This window comes from Acomys minous (genome assembly GCF_964271855.1).
Source record: "Acomys minous genome assembly, chromosome: 12".
Classification (NCBI taxonomy): Eukaryota; Metazoa; Chordata; class Mammalia; order Rodentia; family Muridae; genus Acomys; species Acomys minous.
Window position 1 is genome coordinate 79,279,600 of NC_140493.1, and position 23,281 is coordinate 79,302,880.

Genomic DNA, 23,281 nt, shown 5'->3' on the forward strand with positions numbered 1-23,281 from the left:
ATTGGTTTCATGTGGTTTTTGAAGAACCATACACGTAGAATTTGGCAGTAAGTTTGTGGGAAACATGTTTCAATAAAATACATCATACACAGCTTATCAACGAATATAAAACAGGGGCAAAATAGGGACATTGGCCATTTCTGCCCAATCTACCAGAGGTGGCTTACTGTTGCATAGAAAACAACAGTCCTCGGCACCACTGCTTTCTTTCTGTATGGAAGTGATGACCTTTTTGCTGTTTTTCTTATCAACTGTTGCTATGGTTTAAAATACTGGGCTATATCTTATTCCGAAGGAATGTAGAAAGTGGTCTGCTTCGCTGCTAGAAGGCACACCCCACTGGCTGCATTTGCTAACTCAAATATACTCGAGAAATAATTAGATCATAATTCTCACAAGACAGGACTGCTCAGCTCTGGGCACATCCCAGGACTTAACTTCCCAGACAAAACCAATGCTGATGATGCAGCTGCGCTCGCTGCTCGCTGCGGGTGAGCTGGCTCAGGGACCCTGCTACAGGGAAGGCACGAGAGAAGTCAGAGGTTGAAATCACTTGACATTTGAGACAGGAGTTCATGAGGTCCAAACGGGTGAAGGTATCCTTATTTGAAGCCCATGTAATCAACAGCAGGTGACTATGAAAAAGGAAACTCAGCCGGGACCCACCTATGTGTGTGAACCTCGCCCCCAGGGACTCCATTATTTGACATATGTGAATATCAGGATATTTGAAGCTTTTAAAAATAAACGTTAGCCGGGCGTGGTGGCGCACGCCTTTAATCCCAGCACTCAGGAGGCAGAGGCAGGCGGATCACTGTGAGTTTGAGGCCAGCCAGGTCTACAAAGTGAGTCCAGGACAGCCAAGGCTACACAGAGAAACCCTGTCTCAAAAAACCAAAAATAAATAAATATAAACGTTTACACGGAAAAGTGGGGGTTTTTTTTGGTTTGTTTTTGTTTGTTGGATTTCTGAGACAGGGTTTCTCTGTGTAGCCTTGGTTGTCCTGGACTCGCTTTGTAGATCAGGCTGGCCTCAAACTCACAGTGATCTGCCTACCTCTGCCTCTCAAGTGCTGGGATTAAAGGCACGCACCGCCACATCTGGCAGTGTTCTTTTTTAAAAGATTCATTTATTATGTATACAGTGTTCTGTCTGCATGTACCAGATCTCATTACAGGTGGTTATGAGCCACCATGTGGTTGCTGGGAATTGAACTCAGGACTTTTGGATGAGCAGTCAGTGCTCTTTTCTGTTGTTGTTGTTGTTGTTGCTTTTTGAGACAGGGTTTCTCTGTGTAGCCTTGGTTATACTGGAACTCTCTTTGTACACCAGGCTGGCCTCGAACTCAACAGAGATCCGCCTGCCTCTGCCTCCCAAGTGCTGGGATTACAGGTGTGTGCCACCACGCCCGGCAACAGTCAGTTCTCTTAACCTCTGAGCTATCTCTCCAGCCCCTAGAAAATAGTGTTTTCACAGTTTTTTGTCAACCGGCAGGCCTAAGCTCCCAGGTAGACTCAGAAAACTTCTGAAATGTACTTTTTAAAGCCAAGCACGGTGCACACATATGTAACTCCAAACCTTCATGAGGCTCAGGCAAGTGGGCCAGTCTGGACTACACAAAACATCTGTTAACTCCGAGTGAGGGTGCACCCTAGGGAGAGTGTGTAGGTGTGAGCAGATTGCTTCTTGTCAGGCCTTTTGTAAATCCTGTTTCTCCTCTATTTGCTCTCTTCTCAAGAGCCTTTTTCTTTAACCCCATCCCTTCCACTCTGCTGCCCTTGCAGCTTTGGGCTCCCCGTTGCCCAGCACGGCAGCTCCATCTGGAAGGTCTTGGTCTTTCCTTCCCCCCCAACCCCTCAGTGGGAACTCCCTGCCCTCAGCCAGCTCATTCAGCCACTTAGCCGTGCAGTCGGTGTGCACTAAGCATCCAGTGAGGCATTATGGGTAAGAGCTACGATTCTGACTAATTACTGCTTTTGACTGTGTATATACTCAACTTTTCTTCTTCTTTGTTTAATGGGAAAGAATGTAGTTCTAGAAAGAACAGCAACAGGGAATGCTGGGAGTGCTGGCCTGGGCTCCGGGTGTTGCAACGTCTCCTCCAGCTTGGGACGGCTGCAGCAGCATTCCTCTTCTGACCACCATGTTTAGCACACTTGAATTCTTGTCCAAGGCTTTGTTTTAAAACATGCTCCATATGCCTCTCCCCAACTGCTCCCTCCCCATGAGCCCACATTTGGCAGTCCACCCTTTCTTCTTCTGCCATCTTCTCACCAAATATGGTTTTATCAGCCGACTTGTCACTTTTGATAACTAACTTAAAAGACACCGCCTCATGCCCCATCAGTCAAAAATAAATTTTGGGGGAAGGGTGGGTAGGAATGTGAATGAAAAAAACAGGGTCTATAACTTTTACTTAATAATTTCCTGCTCCTATACCCTGAAGTGCCTTGGAGATGCCCAGTCAGCCTTAGTAACAGAGGACCCCATTTCTACAAGCGAGGATGCTTGCACAGAGAGCTGAGATAAACATCACGGTGGGGAGCACTGAGACATGCAGACAGGCATGGTGCTGGAGAAGGAGCTGAGTTTCCGGCAAACTGTCAGCTCAGTATGGAGAAAATAGGGAACTCAAGCTATGGGAACAAAACCGAGAGGAAGATGACAGCCCCGAAAACATACAGCTTACAGCATTTCAAAAGTAATTTGATTTTTTGCTTTGTTTGTTTTTCAGGCAGGGCTTTACTAAGTAACCCTCACTGGCCTCAAAATCACCAAGATCCACCTGCTTCCCAAATGCTCGGGTCACAGGTATGCACCACCATGCCAGGTTTTGTTTTGTTTTCTTAAGATTTAAGAATTACATATACAGTGCTCTGCCTGCATATACACCTGCACACCAGAAGAGGGCACCAGATGTCATAGATGGTTGTGAGCCACCATGTGGTTGCCGGGAATTGAACTCAGGACCTTTGGAAGAGCAGACAGTGCTCTTAACCGATGAGCCATCTCTCCAGCCCCACCCTCAGGCCTGGATTTATGAGATCAGGCTGTGAACTGAATCCCACAAACACCCACAGAACACTTGGAGGAAAGGCAGTATTCAGAGAGGGGCTACAGAAACGGGGATATGTTCTGTGCTGCCACACACGTGCCTGGCTCACAAGAGACTCCATGTTTACCAGACAGATGAACTTAGGTCTCTAACACCAGAAGAAATGTACAGATGTCAAATGACAGGAACACAGGGAAGACTACTAAGGTCCTCAGGATTGCACAGCAAGCTCCTAACTGCCCAGTTCCCTCCAGCCTCACAAATAGAATTAAAAAAAAAAAAATCACTGTGTGTTGCTGGTGTATGTATGTAATCCCAGTACTTGGGAAGTGAAGGCTGGAGGATCAGAAGTTCAAGACTAGCCTCTGCTACACAGCAAGTTCAAGTCCAGCCTGGGCTACATGAAGACCTATGTCAAACAACAAAACAAAACCCCACAACCAGAAATGTGTCTAAAATGGTAGAACACTTGCTTAGCATGCTGAAAGCCCTAGGTTCAACACCCAGCACCACAGACAGTGGGCACAGTAGTACATGCCTATAATCCTAGCACTCTGGAGGTGGAGGCAGGAGGATCAGAAGTTCAGGGTCATCCTTGGCTACACAGAGAATTCCAGGCCAGGCTGGGACATATGAGATCATACCTCAAAAACAAACCAGACCAACAATGTATTTCAGCAGGTAAAAAGCCATTGCTGCCAAGCCTGATGACCTGAGTTCAGTCCCCCCAAGTCACAGGGTGAACTGACCCCTGTAAATTGTCCTTCCATGCATAAGTAATAAATATAATTTAAAAAGCTGTAGAGAGCTGGGCGTGGTGGCGCACACCTTTAATCCCAGCACTCGGGAGGCAGAGGCAGGCGGATCGCTGTGAGTTCGAGGCCAGCCTGGTCTACAAAGTGAGTCCAGGACGGTCAAGGCTACACAGAGAAACCCTATCTCGAAAAACCAAAAACAAAAACAACAAAAAAGAGATAGTTCAGTCGTTAATAGACCGGCTCTCCTTTCAAAGGATCCATTTTAGCACCTACACAGCAGCTCACTCCCATCTGTGACTCTAGTCCCAGGGCATCTGACTCTCCTCTGGGCTCTGTGGGTTCAGACAGCATGCAGGCAAAATACCCATATGCACTTTTAAATTCATTTATTTTTATTTTTTATTAAATCATTTTTATTTTTATTTTGTATGCATTCATGTTTTGCCTGCATGTATTTGTTTGAGGGTGTCAGATCCCCCTGGAACTGGAGTCAGAGACAGTTGCGAGCTGCCATGTGAGTGCTGGGAATTGAACCCCAGTCTTCTGGATGTATGTGGAGACCAGAGGCATTTTGTGGGGGTTGGTTCCTTCCTTCTGCCATGTGGGTCCTGGGGACTGAACCCAGGTCAACAAGCTAGTACAGCAAGCACCTTTTCCCACTTAGCCTCCTTCCCACCTGGCTTTTCTGGAGCCAAAGGTGCAGCATTATGCCCAACTTTTCTTTTGTTTTTTTGAGACCTCTTGGGTTGGAGAGACGATTCAGCAGTTAAGAGCACTGGCTGCTCTTGCAGTGGATTGCAGTTGGAGTCTGGTGGCTCACAATGTCTGCAGGCCCAGTCCCAGGGGATCTAATGCCTTCCTCTGGCCTTGCGACACACACACACACACACACACACACACACACACACACACACACACACACACACGCCGACAAACACCTAAGCAAACAGCACCGAGCTCTCTGGGATCACAGGTGTGTGCTGCCTTGTGTAGTTAATGTGGTGCAGGGAAACTAGCACTTCCTGCTTGCTCGGCAAGCACCCTGAACCGGGCTACATCCCTACCACCTCGCCTCTCCCCACCCTGATTTGTTTTTGAGATTAAAGTCTGTGTAGCTCTGGAACTTGCTATGTAAACCAGGCTGGCTTCAAACTCACAAAGATCCACCTACTTCTGCCTCTTGTGCTGAATTATGGCGTACACGACCACACCTGGCATCTTTGTTTCTGCTATATTGCCCAATCTGGCCTTGAACTCCTGACTCGAGATGCTTCTTTCTGTCTCAGCCTCCCAAGTAACTGAGGCTTCAGGCACACAACACTGTGGCTGAAGAAAATAATTTATTAAAGGATGTTAACACCCACATGGAAACAGTTTGAAGAATAGAGACTAGTCCAGTGAGTCAGCCTGAAACAAAGGGTGGAAAGAGTTAATTAGGAACTTCTTACTTCCTTCTGCGGGGACTAGGAAATTCCATTCCCCTTCCCCCCAGATCTCTTGTGGCTAAGGATGACCTTTAACTTATTTTTACTTAGGTGATGGGTGCACAGGCGCCTGTGGAGACCAGAAGAGTAAGTATATGGGATCCCCTGGAAAGCAGCAAGTGTTAACTGCTGAGCCATCTCCTGAGGGGTGGCCTTGAACTTGTGATCTCCTCGGTATTGGGATTACCTGCTGGCCCTGCCATGCCCTGTTTATGCAGTACAGGACAGTGGGCCCAGTGCCTCATGCATGCTAGGCAAGCTCTCTATGACTGAAGCTACATCCTAAGCCCTCTATGGCTCTTTTGTACAGTGCTCGTTTGTTTTAAAAGATTTGTCTATCTTACAGTATTCTGCCTGTATGTGAGCCAGCAGGCAAGAAGAGGGCACTGGATCTTAATGTAGTTGGTTGTGAGCCACCATGTGGTTGCTGGGAATTGAACTCAGGACCTCGGGAAGAGCAATTGGTGCTCTTAACCATTGAGCCATCTGTCCAGCCCTTTATAAGTGTTTGTTTTGTTTTGTTTTGAGACAGAGTTTCTCTGTGTAGCCTTGGCTGTCCTGGACTTTGTAGACCAGGCTGGCCTCGAATTTATAGAGATCTGCCTGCCTCTCCTGGGATTACATGCTTGTGCCATCGTGCCTACTTGTATAAGTGTTTTGCTTGCATGTATGTACATCATGTACATGCCCAGGGTCCACAGAGGCCCGAGGGCACCGGGTCCTCTGGAAGAACAGCAGGTGCTCTTGACAGCAGAGCCATCTCTCCATCCCTGATTCCTTTACTCTTGAAGCAAATGCAGAGCATCTGAGAACTGACTGCTACACTACAAAGCATCCTTCAGGAACCCCTTTTCACATCTTCACAGGATGGGCCCTAGTTATGCCAGACCTCACGAGAACCCTAGCTTGTGGACCTTGGAAACAATGTAGGGACCTGCAAGTGAAATTTGCTTTTTTACCCATTCCCCACCACAGGAGTATACACAAGTTAAACCTCTTGCTGAACTCCGATGCTCCCGCCAGTGGTGTCATTGTGGTCACATGCCATTTATTCTGAATGCCTATTTGGCCAACTTCAAAAAGCGGTAAGTCATTTACTAAAACATGTAAACAACCTCAGCACCAAAGCAGCCAAGTGGAAAGCTGCCTCCACCACGCAATGCACTCCAGAAGGTGCAAGTGACCTTCGAGTTTGGCAGAGGCGGCTGGGAAGAGCCCTCACTCGCTCTTGGAAACACATCTGGGCTCCTGGATGTGGCTGCTGCTGTCATCCTGGGGAACACAGCAACACCCTGTACCCAACTTTTCTCCTTATATAGAAAGACCGTCTATCCAGGAATCACCGCCCTCCAGCCTCACAGGGAGGAGACACTGGCTCAGCCAGCAGGACACAACAGGAGAAAGGAAGTTTTGACGTTTCCTGTGACTCAAAGGTCTAGTCACAGTGCTATCTTTTCAGTAAATGCTCACAAGTAAAGGCTGCTATCGCTTATGGGAAAGCTGGGATGGCATTTGCTTGGGGGCCTGTAAAGTCCAGCATGCGTGTGGTAACCTCTCCAGGAGCCAGAAACCTGAATGGACACATCCCACAGCAGCTCCTCCTTTTACTAATTGTTCTTAGAGGGTGGCCATGTCCTTTCCCCCCTTACTATCTTTGTGTGTGGTGCATGCGCAAGGAAGTCAAGTGTCTGTCACTGATGTCTTTCATTTCTTAGGGTCTCTCATGAAACTCACTGGCTGGCCAGTGAGCTCTGGGGACCCTGTGGCTTCTGCTCTCCCAGTGCTGGGGTACAGATATGGATGGTGGGGAATCCGCTCAGGGTCTCGTGCTTGCGGGGCAAGCATTTTACCCACTGAACCACGTCCCTAGCCCTTTTCTTCCCGTCTCTTGCCCGCGGCCCAGCCTCCTTTTGGTGAGTAGCTCCTAACTGGATGGCTGCAGCACTCACTCACCACACGCTGTGGGCTGTGCACACACAGTGGACCCTTACAGAGAGAACGCTCTAGTGGCAAAAACAGATTGAACACAAGAAAAGGACAAACGGGTTGTAAACGAAGTACTTGCCTTTGTGTTGGTGGTACATTACAGGCTGGATCTACAGCTCGGTGCAGCCAGGCTCTACCATGCGCTGTCAGGGCTCTGAAGCACCCTCAAGAAAACAAAAACAGACTACGGAATACGACTTGGGAGGCTGACCCCCCGCTGCACTACCCACTCATCTTCTTTCTCCTACATGCCTCCCACAATGTTCTTTTTTCCAACAAGGTGGGGTCTTATCCAGCCTAGGCTTGCCTTCAACTCCTCATCCTCCTGCCCCCCCCCCCCCCCCCCCGTGTGCTGGGATTTCAGGCTGAGCCGCACCTGGCTCCTCTTAATCTTGGTATCTTCTTCTAAGTTTTCTCTCATTAGCCATGCCTTCCCCTTTTCCACAGCTGCCTCGCAGCTTGAATGCCAGTCTCAGGAAAAACCTTTTACTTCTCAATCGGAAATTTTCTCTTAAATTCCTTTACCTTTAAAGAAAAAACTATCTTTTGCTTTTGTATTTTTTTAAGACAGGGTTTCTTGGCTGTCCTGGACTCACTTTGTAGACCAGGCTGGCCTCGAAATCACAGAGATCTGCCTGACTCTGCCTCCCAAGTGCTAGGATTAAAGGCGTGCGCCACCACGCCCGGTCTGATAAGAGCACTCTGGGAACCTGAGCACACAGGCTAAGCTGGGGAGGGAACCAGCTCTTGAGACACAGGAAGGCAGAAAAGCTGTCTTCTCGGGCAGTGCTTGGCTTGCTGCTGTCTTCCTCTCTCCACCAACTCAGAGATCACAAGATGCAACTTGAACCTTTGCGCTGATTTCTACATAGCTGCAATGCCAAGGCCTAGTTGCCTACTTCCTTGTTCCTGCCCTCCCAACCCACAAACAGCTGAACCTTGTAATCTCCATGCCCTCCTGGGGTTGCAGTAAGGATTAAATGATTAAGCACAATGTACTTGAAATGGCACCGAAAACGCTGTTTGGTGTACAGCAAGCAATCATTACCGAAGGAGTAACAACCCACTGTGCTTCTTAGTTCAGGGCACGTCAGAGCTGACGGAGGGTGCTGAGTGCAAAGTGCTGCCACTGTGGCCCAAGGGCGGGAAGGCAGAGCTGAGAGCATGGTGCAGGCTCTGACCTTGTGGCACTCAGCCGTCTTCAAAAACCTACAAGCGATGTCCAGATGGGTGGGAAGAGGCTGCAGAGAGAGAGGCTTTCCTTTTTTATTTTTAGCCTTCTTGAAAAGTGGCTGGGTTGAGCAAAACACCATTCCTTTTGGACATGGCCAGTGCGCCCGGCTCAGGCACGAGTAGAAACTGCACTGTTCTTTGTCTGCAGCACATTGTGAGGAGCTGGAGGAAGGCAACAGTGCTAAGCTCCAGGGAAGGCACGGCCATCCCTTTCTCAAATGCCTCACCATCCCATGTTTTCTTTTTGATCTGAAACAGCCTAGAACACAATTAAGCGATGCTGTCCAGCTGGGTCAGTTCAAAGAGGCCCCAGGGAAAAGGCCGCTGCTCATTTTCTGTCCTGCAAAAGGGAGGTGGCAACAGGGAAATGCCACATTTAGAGCCATGGGGGATGGGCTGGGCTGGGGTTGAGGAGAACCGTTACAGAGGCCACCCAGAATTAACAAGATTCTGGGTTGAAGACCATCAAAGGAGGCCAGAAACTCCCTAAGGACCCTGACTTGGTCTTATGCCTCAGTTGGCTTAGGTGGTTCAGGGGTCTCAGGAGCCTGGAATGTGGTTTCCAATGCAAATAAAGGCTGATGTGTAGAAATGGTGCTGGAGTGTGTCCAAGCACTTCCTGTCTGCCCTTTGAGTCATTTGGAAATGGTTAACAAAGAAGTCGGACACCTGGCTCCAAACGGGAGAAGGGAATTTCCACGTGAAACTGTCTTCCTTCCAGGAGCTACTCGGCTAAAGACTGAAGTGCACCGCACCACCGACTCCAGTGTCCTCAGGAGGCTCAAGGCTGAGTTAGTGCAGCTGGAGGGGACAACTGTGTGCACGTAAAAGGTTACTTTGAGAGGAACCAATGTTTCAGTCGTCACTGGCTGGTCGATGTGGATGACAAATGCTCCAAAGTTGCACTCTGTCTGTTCCCAGACCCAGTCAGCCACTTGCAACTGACTCACTCTCGCTGGATTTGGATCAGTCTCCTGACTGGAGAATTTTAAATCAATCGAGATCTGAAATGAATCCTGTCGGGTAGCAGGGGCATCTAAAACCACCTCCCTTTCACTTTAGCATTAACACCCACACGCAGATTGGTGCAGGTCCAGTGGGTCAAAGAACAAGAGCAGTTGGCACCTGCCTATCAGGGCCCCTAACAATCCTAAAGGCCTGAGGCTTTTGTAAGATCTCTTCCCGGAACAGCTTAAATACGCAAATACCTGTAGGTAGGTTGTTTGCTGCAATTCAAGGCCTCACCTCCAAGGCAAGCATTATTAACCTCAGGTGAACCCTTCTAGCTGACTGGAATCCAAGCCCCTTGTCAACCAAGCGCAGATGAGTCCTAAAATTGCTCAACGCCTACAAGGCATACCATGTGCCCTCTTCATTGTTGTCTGAGAATGCCAGAGAAGGTTGGCTAGTATGGGGGATAGGATACTACCATTCCTAAGTTCTTTCTAGATTAATCTCAGTTAACATGTCAGGCCCGACACTGCGTTACCTGTCTAGAATCGGGACAGGCTTAGGCAGGACACTCTCCTCCTGTGCTACACTACCACCAGCACACACACACAATCAAGTTATTTATGAAGAAAACTAATCAGCTTTATGTGTGTGCCTGTCTATTAAAAACGACAGGGCCGAGTGTAGTGGCGTATGCCTGTTATTCTAGCACTAGGGAGGCAGGGCAGGCCTGGCTTTCAGAGTTGTAGGACTATACAGAGAAACTCTCTCTCTTGAAAACAACAAAAAAGATCAGGTATGACACCAAAAAATTTTTTTTTGTAATTTTTAAGTGGTTTTACGGTAAGCATATTTGCCAGTAATCTGGATTCGGTTTATTCTAAGGTTCTAAAAGCTATTTTCCTCTTTCAAGCTCTTTTTTTTTTTTAAGATTTATTTATTTTATTTATTGCCTATGAGTGCTTTATCTGCAGAAGAGGGTAACAGATCACATTACAGATGGTTGTGAGCCACCATGTGGCTGCTGGGAATTGAACTCAGGACCTTTGGAAGAACAGGCAGCGCTCCTAACCACCGAGCCATCTCTCCAGCCTCTTTGTTTTATTTTTTTTAAACATTTATTTAATGAGTATGTGTGTGTCCGAGTGTGTGAACCACTCTGTACGTGGAGGTCCAAGGACAATCTGCAGGAGTTGAGTGTCTCCTTCCACCCTGTGGGCCCCAGGAGGGAAGTCAGGTGGTCATACTCGGCATCCAGCACCTTTACTCAAGCTGGCCATGTTGTCTTTTCTGTTACTTTCTAGTACATTCTTTTTCTTTCAACCTCCCCCCAACCCCCAACCAACAGTCTTTCTTGAGATAAGGTCATCGTATAGGCTTTGATTCCAATACTGAACTGCCTGAGATTCTCTGGTGCTGAGATCACAGGAATGTGTCACCAAGTCAAAGTTAATTTGAACTTTTTTTTGTTTTGAGACTGGATTTTGAGTCCTGGCTATCCTGGAGCCTATGTAGATCAAAGGCCTCTGCCTCCCAAGTGCAGGGAGCAAAGGTGAGTCACAGTGCCTGGCCTAATTTGAACTTTTAACAATGCTTTCTGGGCCTGATGAAATGGCTGTGTGGCAGGTGTGCCTGGCACCAAGATTGAAGACCTGAATTTGATTCCTGAGACTCACATGGTAGGAAGAAAGAACTGACACCCACAGGGTTGTCCCTAGACCTTCAAGAACTCACTGTGGCATGTGTATGCTCATACAAAAAAAAAAAAGTGTAGTTAAAAAAACAAAATAAAACAGCTTTCAGGCTGGACTGTAGTTTAGCAGTGCTAGGTATGTAGCAAGCCAGGCCTAAGGGTTCAAGCCCCAATACCAGGAGGAAGACACACATATAACCTCCAAAACACAATAACCTCAAATAAAATTTAAAATGTTTGGTCAAATACTCTTTCTCACTTACTACAAAAACCTATCCAAGCTATCCAAGCCAGCAAAGACTCCAAGAGAACATGTGAAAATAGGGATGTGGCTCAGCTATCGTGTGTGCTCAGCAGTGCCGGAAGCCTAGGTTTGATCCAGAGACCCTGCAAGCAGCTTTCTGGCGGAGTGAACACATGATGAGATTTCTGTCTCTGTGTAAGATCATCTTAGAAGACAAGGGATAGAGAGATGGCTCAGGAGTCGAGAGCAATTCACACTAGCTGAGTGTTGGTGTTAGTCCGGCTCCTAACAGTCACACCGAGTGGCTCACAACACCCGGTAACTTCAGCTCCTAGTGCCCTCTGCTGATACTGTAGTACACACGCACACACCCACACACAGACACATGTGATTAAAAATAGGATCTTATTGATGATAGGTACACATCAGTGTAAAAACCTGGAGTTAAGGCCAGGTGTGGTGGTGCACACCTTTAGCCGCCGCACTTGGGAGGCTGAGGAAGGTGGAGTTCTGAGTTCGAGGCCAGGCTGTTCTACATAGGGAGTTCTTAGCTAGGGCTACACTGACAGACCCGGTCTCAAAACCAAAAGTGGAGTTATAGGAACATTTATTGCCGGCAACGTTAGCTTAAAGCAGTGCGTATATTTGGTGTGTGAGAGCTGAACAACTTGTTGGACAGGAATCCCGTGCTGCTGTTATGCTACAGACAGCAGAGCATGCTGGAGACATGGTGAGGCTGGGAGCACTCATCACAGGATGTGCTTCTATACCCAGTAGGTATACAAACACCATTTGCAGCCTTAACTTCTTCTAGATTGTTAGGGCTAGGGTCCTAATGCTGTGACTTTCATGTGACGGTTCCCCAACCATAAAATGCTACGTCATAACTGTAATTTTGCTACTGTTATGAACTGTAATGTATTTTTAGAGACAGAGGTTTACCAAGGGGGTCATGACCCTCAGGTTTAAAACCACTGGACTAGGCACTCATGATCCAAATAAATGAAAATATCCCTCTTCAGAGCCTACAATCCAGATTATGCATACATGAGAGTCCAGGAAGCCAGGCCTGGCTCCCACTCCCATGGCAGTACTTGAGTGTATGAGCTGCTGATGGGACATTTGGCTGGGATTGGTAGAGAGGGAGTTCGAATGACCGAGCCCTCTCAAGGTTCAGGACTGCTACTGGCTGGAAACTAGGGTGGATCTCTGAGGCACGCAGCTGTCTCGGTGTTAGCGGCTCATGGAAGCAGGCAACTGCTGGGCAGAAGGGTCCACACTGCTTCAGCTGGAACTCAGGACAAACAGACAGGGTGTGGGACTTGACTCCTCTCCTAGACTTTCAGCTTAGGGAACAGTTTTCCTTTCTCTAATATTCTATCCTGAAGCAAGTTTATAAATAAATCTCAAAGACTTAATACAATTCACACTTAACCTCTTCTTTCTCCAAGTAAAGACAGAATAAGACAGGTGAAGGAGGGGCTGGAGAGATGGCTCAGGGGTTAAGAGCACTGGCTGCTTTTTCAGAGGACCAGGGTTCAATTCCCGGCACCCACATGGCAGCTCACAATTGTCTGTGACTTCACGATCTGACACCCTCACACAGACACACATGTAGGCAAAACACCAATACACATTAAAAAAAAAAAGATAGGTGAAAGGAGGACATGAAACAACTGGAGACTCGACTGGGGCTTCTAATGTTAGGTGGCTAAGAACACATAAATTACATTGGCCTAAGCTCTGCACAGTGCTGCATGAAGTCAACCCCAGCACTCATGAGGCAGAGGCATGTGGATCCCTGTGAGTCCAAGACTAGCCTGGTCTCCATAGTAAAACCTTATCTCAAAATAAATAAATGAACAAACAAGCAAACAAAAAGAAATTCCATTGGTTAATTTGGGTATTGCTTTTTCAAGTACAGTCAGGTAACAAAAACAAAACCCATAAACAGAGCAGCCAAACAAAAACCAACAGTTAAGTGCAACCTTTCCAAAATCCATGAGGCGAAGTGACTTTTCATTTGATTTATTCAGTTATGATTGTGATGACTACCCCAATTTCCTAGGAGGTTTTCTCGTGATACCGCTGCAGTATCACAGTATAAAGACTTCCAGCGTCAGGAGGTGTAAGACTACAGTTTCTGACTGCAAACCACGATGCTGGGTAATGTCTGAATGAAAACATTTGACATGGATGGTCAGATGAAAGATACCAAAATGTCAGACAGCCCATCGACTGCTGTTGCCAGAAGATTCAACAGTCAACATCAGTCTGATAAGCTACCCGACAAGGTGGTACAGCCATGCAGACGTCACGACGGTTGGCAAGCAAGAGGTGCTCAGGCCGGATTTAAAGCAAAGCGAACATCTCTGGCTTGCCGAAACTTAACGCCAACTCTAGGAAAGAAAGCTGTTTATTCTCCTACCAAGCAAAACAAGATGAACAGGGTCAATCATAAAAATGTCAAAAAGGAAAATCACATAAAGAATAAAACACAGAAACTCACAGAGAAGCTGTCTGTTAAAGCAGAGTACAGACAGCTAAAACTAACACGAACGTGAAAGTGTTTCTTGCTACTGTCCTTTGATTTACACATCCCCATTTCTTGTTTTATAAAGAGAGTCCCATTCCAGGCGAACCTCACAGGCCCACTCAGCTCTCCCGGGCCAGCATAACAAGACACTGTGGTGGCTCTTGCAGGCAATAAATAAAAGCCCAGGCAATTTTGGTTGTAAGCATTATTTGGCAAGGCTGCCACTCACTTGGTAGAAGTGAAAAAGAAGCAAGAAACCACAGCACTAAAGAAAACGGACACAATTTCGGAATGATCAAAGATGTCTTTATAAAGTTTTTCATGACTTCATTCTAAATATACAGAATAAAAAATGGTGTACTCATTTGTGAGACACCAATCAGATTTTCCTTATACTGTCTCAAAATTTAAAGATCAATTTCCCCAGAGGGTGTGCAATGCATCATAAAATGGCCTTTTTGAGGGTGGGAAAGGAAGGCATATTAAATTGTTCCATGATAGACATGCAAGACTGCTATCCAATATATATAACTTATATACATTTGATGACTTAGAAAAACCAATCATTTGTGACGAGACTAAAAAGCCTGACACACTTGACATACTTGCGCACGTTCTGTGTGGCCAGGGCTCTCCAGGTGGAGCACAGGGCCCTTTGCAGTTATCAGAAGGCCAGTCTGTTAAGCTCGCAGTGAACACCACATCCACCCTAATGGAGTATGACGAGGGTGGAGACCTTACCTTAACATAAAGGGAAAGTGTGTCAGTGTAAAATATGGACTAAACTGCTCTCGGGAAGAACGTTTTAAACATCAGTACAGGGTGGAAACAGGGATCTCCCATCCTGGTCAGGGGCCTCCTGATGTCAGGAAGGAGCCCGCCAAGCTAACTTCTGCAGAGAAAACCTTTCTCTGCTTATTTAGTTTTCTCCTCTGAGTTCAAGCGCTGCTGAATCCGTTTGGCATAACTTTGTGCCATGGAGTTAATGATAGACAGGATAAAGTAGCACACCATCACAACCACCAGCTTCTCAAACAGCCAGGACAGCCAGTTTTCTCCCTGCAGGAAAACAAGCAGAACAGTTCAAGAAAAAGGCTTTCCTTACTTCAACAGTGAGGAGATTATTTACCATGCCTGAGAGGGAATGAAGAGAACCGAGGCTTGCCGGAAAACCAGACAATTGAAAACTGGTCTCTAGGTACCCTGAGGTCTACGCTTGGCCATCAGAGATCACCGCTGGATGCACAGCTGCTGCTCCCTGGACAGTTTTCAGAGGGACAGGGGGTGAGCGGTCTCTACAGTGCCCCAGTGGTTTGGCTAGCTCTACTCCTGCAGCAGCCTTGCAGATCTTGCTTGGAAGGGGAAGAAAATGTAAACTTTGTTTTAGTGTTAGAGCTGCTTTTAGAACATAAACGTGAGCCGTGTCTGGACAACTGACAGCAGCAAAAGGCTACGGGAGGAGTCTGAAGCCAGTGGCAGACACTGCTTTCCTCCGGGCTTCTTGGTTCAGGTTGCTGCTTACTCAGCCCTACTGGCTCTTTCCTCTCTGCTTTGGAACCGGCCAGGCTTGGTTTATTCAAGCTAAAAGTTCAGTTGTGGCAGGAGCCTTACTTTATTTAAAAAAGGAAAAAGGAAAAAAAGGCAAATAGTTGCTTTCCCACAGCAAACCTGAAAAAGGATATTCATGCTACCTAATACTTGGTGATAGTATAAACTTTAACTTTTTAACTTAGTCTGGAAGTATAGGTAATAATAACTCATTTACGATCAAGACACCACTGCGCACAACAGAACCACTGTCTTCCACTACCGCACCCTTGTTTCTCAAATATAAACTGCCCAGGGGAGACTACACGGTGCCTCAACTTGTGCTAAGAGACGGTGAACAGCGGCAGCCACCCCATCCGGACGTGGGGAGAGCAGCCCACCTGCCTGGAGCCTGAGGCTGCCCTGGGGAGAAGCCAGAGGGATCCTCACCTGCGCTGCGCCCGCTTCGCTCCTGTGGTGAAGCTTCTGCCGCTGCGCCTCCAGGTACTCCTGAAAAGGCTTCTGCAGAGACGGACCTATGCCTGGGACAGCACTGGAAGCAAAGCCCAAGGAAAGACACAGTGGGAAGAAAAGCAAGAGAAACGTTAAAGAAAATCCACTTACCCCTCAGGCTTAAAAACAAAACAAAAGTCAGGCACTGCATAAAAAGAACAAAACACAACAATCAGAGCCGGAGCAATCCTGTGAAGCTCCCTCCTTCAACATTAGTCTCTTTGGGAGGAACTAGCAGTGCGAGCCAGAGCCTCGGCTGGCTACCACAGGGCAGTGCAGCCAGCGCAGCTAAGACCGCACGCTGCTGTGGCACAAAGAATAAAATGAATGACTTCTGAGAAGTCCCACATTTATCACCACTAGTTCCTGTAAGAACTGGTTTAAACCGATTAATAAGGAAATGACTTATGCTTGTGTCATCTCTAGTTAAAAAAGAAACTGCCCTCCCTCTGAATGTCCCATCTTCTCAGGGGGCTGGGTAGGAGGTGCTTTCTCAATCCAAGTCCTTATTAGGACAACCCCTGCGTCATCCTTATCCAAAAAGAATGCATTAGCACATCGGGAGGCACCTCCCCCCAGCCAGAAGTCAGTGATTAACAAAGGAACAAAGAAGAACTGCGGACCTTGAATCATTTCATGCTTTATGATGGATGTTTGCACAGAAACTCCGGTACATTACTAAACAGCTTGTTCCAAGATGTGTGGATAGCTCTCTCTGATAAGACTCTGGACCAACCAAGTTCCTCAGAGTTTGTGGAGCTAGAGCTGTAAAACCGGTCTGGCAACTGAAGCTACCAGGCTCCAGTTTTTTCTTTCTTTCCTTCCTTTTTCTTTTGATAGCTAACAGGCTTTTAAAAGGGTACTGTGGAGCAACTTTGAAAAAGTAAATACCCTTACTTCCTGTACCCTTTATTATTTGCTAAAAGGCAAATAAGCTTGTATTTTTTCCTAGGGCCAGAGTATAGAAGGCTCAAGTGCGCAGTGCCCAGTGTTATTTCACAAAGTATACTGACCCCAGTGAACTCCTTTTTTTTTTTTCCTGGAATAATTAAGTTGCTGCTTACAAAAGCATAATAATTAAAAAAAAAAAACTTAAAAAATATTATATTTGCCAGGCAGAAACAACTTCCCAACTGCTGGCTATTCTTTTCTCTCATCAATTACCTATCAACCTTCCACCTGTTAATCAGTTAACATTTAAAGGAATCCCTACTTTGTGTCTATGGTATAGAAAAGAGAAAAACAAAGCACCTCCAAACAAAGTGCAGCTAGCACGCTAGCACACCCAGGAGCAGAGGCAGGTGGATCTCTGTGAGTTAGAGGCTAGCCTGGTCTACAGAGTTGAGTTCCAGGATAGCCAGAGCTACACAGAGACCTTGTCTCAAAAAACAAGACAGAAGAAAGTACAATCCTAAAGGTTTTGTATAGAAAACACACGTGAAAAGAACTGGAAGGAGAAAGGAGACGTGCCTGAGGGATGATGTGTCACCTGTAGCTTGAGCAGACAATCTGTCCCAAGGGCTAGATTACAGGTGTGAGTCAAAGTGCCCACAAGTCAGTGATGTCTAAATGGCCTTAAGCTAGGGAGGTAGATCACAGCTGTGTTACTACTTACCAGTCATAATTCTAACTGCAAGTCAACAAAAACAGAACTTTTTTTTTTTTTTAAAGAAAAACAAGCATTTCCTTAGGGGTTTAAGCAACCTTTCCTAACAGTACAGGCAGGAATGCAGATAGTCTCTCCATTTACACTAGAAACACAGACACACTAGCTTTGACTGCAGCCGGTGCACGGGAGCAGTAAGAGCTTCCCTCTTTGTACGTCAGTGCATCCTGCCCTAACACTGGCACTCCACACCATCAACCTAACTCCCAGAAGAGGTATAACAGGAAGAAGAGAGAGAACAAAGTGCATGTGTTAGAAAGCACTAAGATTCTTCTGTTGTTGCAGGCGATGAGGAACGGCCTGACAGCGAACATTCCAGAATCCCTTCACAACAGTCTGAAGACATAGACATTTGCCATTCATCTTAAGCCCTTTACTGTTTGCCAATTTGAAGATTTTCAAGGGGATATTTTGTGACGGATGTTAAGATGAATTTATTGAGGTGCTCTGTGGTGGTGTGGGAGTTCTTCCTGCAAATTTCTATAGATATGAGGAAAAAGATGAAAATAGAAGGAATTTTAAAAATTATTTAATATTGTAACCAAAACTATTATGAGCAAATAACTTATCTGAATAAATCTGAAACTCAGCACATTGGTTTTTCTATGTAGCTTTGGCTGTTTTGGACTTGCTTTGTAGACCAGGTTGGCCTCAAACTCACAGACATCCACCTGCCTCTGCCTCCCAATATCCCTACTTTTCATGGGAATCCTTTCAAATTGTGTCTCAAACAAGTTGGTTCACCACATATAAAAACACATCTAATTAACTTTGAGTCACTTCACCACAGAGATAGTAACCAAACTAGACCTTGGTATGAAATATTTGAACTTTTCCTTGTGTTCGTTAAGATTCTGTGTGGGTTTTTCTATTCTGTTTTTTTTTTTTAATGTATTGCCATGACACTATGGCACTGTACTTAACAGAAATATGACCTGAAAAAGTATACTATTTTGCCAAAAAAGGGGGTATTATGTTTATAATCTCTGTACTGGGCAAACTGAGGCAGGAGGATAGCACGTTTCCAGATAAAGGCTGAAATATACTGTGAAACCTTGTCTTAAAAGAAAAACAAGACGGGCGTGGTGGCGCACACCTTTAATCCCAGCACTCGGGAGGCAGAGGCAGGTGGATCGCTGTGAGTTTGAGGCCAACCTGGTCTACAAAGTGAGTCCAGGACAGCCAAGGCTACACAGAGAAACCCTGTCTCGAAAAACCAAAACAAACAAACAAACAAAAAACAAAACAAAAACAAACAAACAAACAAACAAAAAAACAAAAGAAAAACAAGGCCACCCAGGCTACTCAATGGATGCACACCTGCCATAAGCCTGGCAACCTGAGGAGTGCACCTGTACCTGCGTGCACACACACACACACACACACACACACACACACACACACAAGCTATATTGAAACAATCATGCCAGGCATGGTGGCATATGCCTTCAATCTCAGCACTTAGAAGGCAGAGGCCAGCCTCGTCTACATAGTGTCTTCCAGGACAGCCAGAGCTGTAAAGAGAAACCCTGTGTGTTTCAGTGCACGCCCCCCCCCCCCATTACCCCAAACCAAACCATCGAAAATGCACTATTTTGTTAAGTGGCCAAAATTCCCCTGGCTACTGTAGGGGCACGACTGAAGTACCTTTTAAATTTAATCCAGGATTTGCTTCCCCAGGATCTCAGCACTAATAGTATGCCAGTTACATTTTATTGTAAAAACAAACTGGTGTGGGTCCTAAACAAGGAAATCTATGGAACTTTATCTCATTGTGCAGCACTTGGAGGCTGAGTTATTTTGCCCCCCTCCAAACACACAGCAGCTTGCTCTATCTGTCTACCTAGCTACTCTGTGGGTGTCACGCACACAGGAGCTGTAGCTTGTATGCAGAGGTCAGAGGACAACATGCAAGAGTGGGCTCTTCCATTCTTAGGAACTGAATTCTAGCTGTCATGCTTGGCAGCAAATGCCCTTACACACACACACACACACACACACACACACACACACACACACACACACACGTATGTATGTATGTATGTATGTTTTGTTTTGATTTTTTGTTTTTCAAGACAGGGTCTCTCTGTGTAACCTTGGCTGTCCTAGACTCACTTTGTAGATCAGGCTGGACTCGAAGTCACAGCAATCCGCCTGCCTCTACCTCCCTAGTGCTGAGATTAAAGGTGTGTGCCACCACTCCTGGCCTTGAGCCAGCTTATTGGCCCTGTTTTGTTTATTTCTTTTGGCCTGGAACATGTTACATAGCTAAGGGTGATCTAGAACTCCTGATCCTCCTGCCTCTCCATCAAAAGTGCTAGGTTTAAAGGAACGTGGTACACCTGCCTTCTAAACCCACCTTAAGGTTTGCTTAGTAGACTAATTACATGTCAAGGGGGAAGGCAAGCTATTTGTACACAGCTCTTCCCTCTTCCCTTTCTATATAGTCCTGGCTGTCCTGTTAGAACTTACAGAGATCCTCCTGCCCCTGCCTCTAGAGTGCTGGATTACAGGTGTGCACCCATCTGCGCTAGCATTCCCTGTCTTTCTAATGGGCAGCTATGAAGAGCCTTTTAGGAACCTGACAGCCAAATCTGTGCTAAAAACCAGTGCTCACAGAGAGAACCTTTTTTTTTTTTTTTTTTTTTTTTGGCTTTTAGAGACAAGGTTTCTCTGTGTAGCCTTGGCTGTCCTAGACTGGCTTTGTAGACCAGGCTGGCCTCGAACTCAGTGATTTGCCTGCCTCTGCCTCCCTAAATGCTGGGATTAAAGGTGTGTGCTGACACGCCTGGCCTGAGATAAAACTTTTATCTTAAGAATGTTCTGGATTAAATTAGTCAATTTCATTAGGAAATGAAATTTACTCATTTACTCTGGCTTGCATTTTTTGTTTGTTGTGTTTTTCAGACATGGTCTCAAAATGTGCAGGTGGGCTTTGAGCTCACACTCTCACGCCTGGGCTCCTCACATGCTGAGGTTAAAGGTCCTTTCTGGAGAATTTAAAATATGGCTGAGATGCGGTCTAGAAGCATAGGAATAGAGCCCTAAGTAGAAAACTTTCTGCCCTTTCATCTTCTCTGGCCGGGGTGCTGGGCGGTGGACTGGGTCTCTTATGGAGGCCAGGCTGGCCTGAACTCTCAAGTCTCCTGACTCAGTCTTCACAGTGCTGGCATCACAAGCACACACTAACATTCTTGGCTAGAATGATCATCTTCCAACTGAAGCTAGCAGAGTCCTCGGAAGAGAATGAACTGGAAACTGAAGGTAACACTGGGATAAACTTTGAGGATAAAATAGAAGCCCTTTCCTGTTCTACTTCCACCATATGCACACCTGTCTTCTATTAAAAAAACAAACAAGAGGCAATAATAAGTCTCTTTCTTGGTAAGAGATTTGCACACTCTAGTTAAACTCTGTAGGGCTAGATTTTCCTCCCACCCCCAGACAGGCTCAACGGTTAGTATTTTAATGAGTTGTCATTTCCTGTCTGATAAAGATTCTCACAGTATTTAACCACCAGTTTCCCTGGGGACCAACCAATACTAAAGCTCTATTCATAGTGACTCAGAAGCAACCTCAGACTGCTGGCCTGATTCAACAATGACAGATTACGGGACGCACTGCTCTTAAGGTGGACTCCTCAGAAGGGTGGGGAAATTTATCAAGACATCTGCCTAAGAAGCCAAAGGTCATCTCACAGGGCCTTCATTAATATTTATAGTTGTCCTGCCCTCAAGGATTAGAGGGGGAAAAAAAAAAAAGACACCAATTGTTACCTAGTTAATGCAGGCTGGGATTAAAGGCATGCACCACCACGCCCGGCTGTTTTTTTCTTTTTAAATGAGTGTGTGTGTGTGTGTGTGTGGGTGCGCGCGCAAAGAAGGCCAGAAAACGGCCTGCCCAATATGGGCCAATCTGAAAAGCAGCAAGTTCTCTTAACTTGCCATCTCTCTAGCCCTGTTATTTATATTTCTCTCTAGTTTTTTCTTTTTTCGTTCTTTCTACAGTTTCTCTCATCCAAGACCACATAGTGGTTCCTTCTATTAATGAAAGAATAGGTTTATGGCTGGACATGGTAGCACATGCCTTAAATCCCAGCACTTGAAAGGCAGAGGCAGGTGGATCTCTATGAGTTCCAGGCCAGCCTGGTCTACAAAGCCAGTCGAGGACAGCTAAGGCTACATAGAAAAATCCTGTCTCAAAAAAACAATCTCTCTCTCAATATATATCTATATCTCCAAGAAATATTTAAAAAGTAATGCCTTTGGCTTGCCTTTCCCTTTACCCTGTAATTCTATCATCTAACATAACTGGTTTTTAACTTTACTATTCACTGAACTTCTTATAATGGTTGCCAGTAATTATTCCTAATAGTTTTGTTTTTGTTTTTGCTTTTCTGTTTTGAGACAGGGTCTCTCTGTGTTAGCCTTGGCTGTCCTGGACTTGCTTTGTATACTAGGCTGGCCTCGAACTCACAGTGATCCTCCTGCCTCTGCCTCCTGAGTGTTGGGATTAAAGGCGTGTGCCACCATGCCTGGCAAAATACCATTTCTTTTTTTTCTTCCTCCCCGCCCCCACCCCAGTTTCTCTGTGTAGCCTTGACTGTCCTGGACTCTCTTTGTAGACCAGGCTGGCCTCAAACTCACAGAGATCCGCCACCATGCCTGTCTGATTTTTCTACAGATTGCTACAGACAGGAGAAGGGAGCTCTCATCCAACTGCACAGGGAGGTAACTTTAAAATCAGGAAAACTGAGTTGCCAGAGCTGGGCTCTATCCTTTCCCAAATCACAGAAATGAATGTTTGTGGTCCAGACTTCTATAACCTTTTAAGAAAATTATTTCATAATGATCAATGTCAAAGAGAATGAGAGACATGCACTAGTTTATATTTTATAATGAAAAGATAGCCAGGTAAGGGAGCCCATGCCTTGAATCCCAGGCAGAACTCTGTGAGGTCAAGGCCAGCTCGCTTTACACAACAGGAGTGGCAGGTCAGACAGGGCCACTCAGTGAGACCCTCTCTCAACAGCCGCAGCAGCAAGAAGCCACTGAAAACCCAACAGACAAAACAAAACAAAAACAAAACAAAACAAAAACCCAGACAGAAAACAAAAAGACAAAGAAGCGTCTTCCTCCTGTGGTCCAGGCAGACAGAGTGAAGAACAAGAACACCACTCTGATTTCAGCACGTAATTACTAACTGTTCACTGGTCTCTTCTGCCACAGGCAAGCATGACTCTGAGGTCAAACAGCAAGTTAACTCAAAAATAGGAGACAGCAACCAAGAGCATGGAACATTCTGTATCTGGTAAAAAGTCCCTGTTCCAGCCAACCCCATCCCCCAGCCCTCGAGTTCAATGACTGAGTTATGGAAACTTCTCTTGTGTGGTAAAACTGGGGACTTTGTCTTCCAATAAGACCCTGGCAAGCTGACAGCAAGCCAGTGCTCTGCATATGGCCTGCTGCAAGTCACAGGCTTAATGTTATTTTCTGGGAAGTCTTAGCCTCCATTTGGTGAGAATTCCGGAACATGTCATTTTATAATTACAATTTTTATCATTTGGTTCTGCACTTTAAGAAATATGTTCAGATCTCACAATGGAGAAAGTCTACAATTAAATAAAAATCAGTT

At 46.0% G+C, this 23,281-nt stretch overlaps 1 protein-coding gene across 2 annotated transcripts in view; it reads right to left on the reverse strand.

The window, feature by feature from the left end:
• Positions 1–14,225: 14,225 nt before the first annotated feature.
• Positions 14,226–23,281, reverse strand: part of VMP1 (vacuole membrane protein 1) — an 87,916-nt gene continuing 78,860 nt past the window's right edge. For both annotated transcript variants that reach the window (XM_084803295.1, XM_084803296.1), the window contains exons 11-12: positions 15,919–16,021; positions 14,226–15,000 (exon numbers count right to left, since the gene is read on the reverse strand). In XM_084803295.1, coding sequence (XP_084659421.1) covers positions 14,857–15,000; positions 15,919–16,021 — 247 coding nt within the window. In that variant the 3' untranslated portion in view covers positions 14,226–14,856. The remainder of the gene's footprint in view (positions 15,001–15,918; positions 16,022–23,281) is intronic.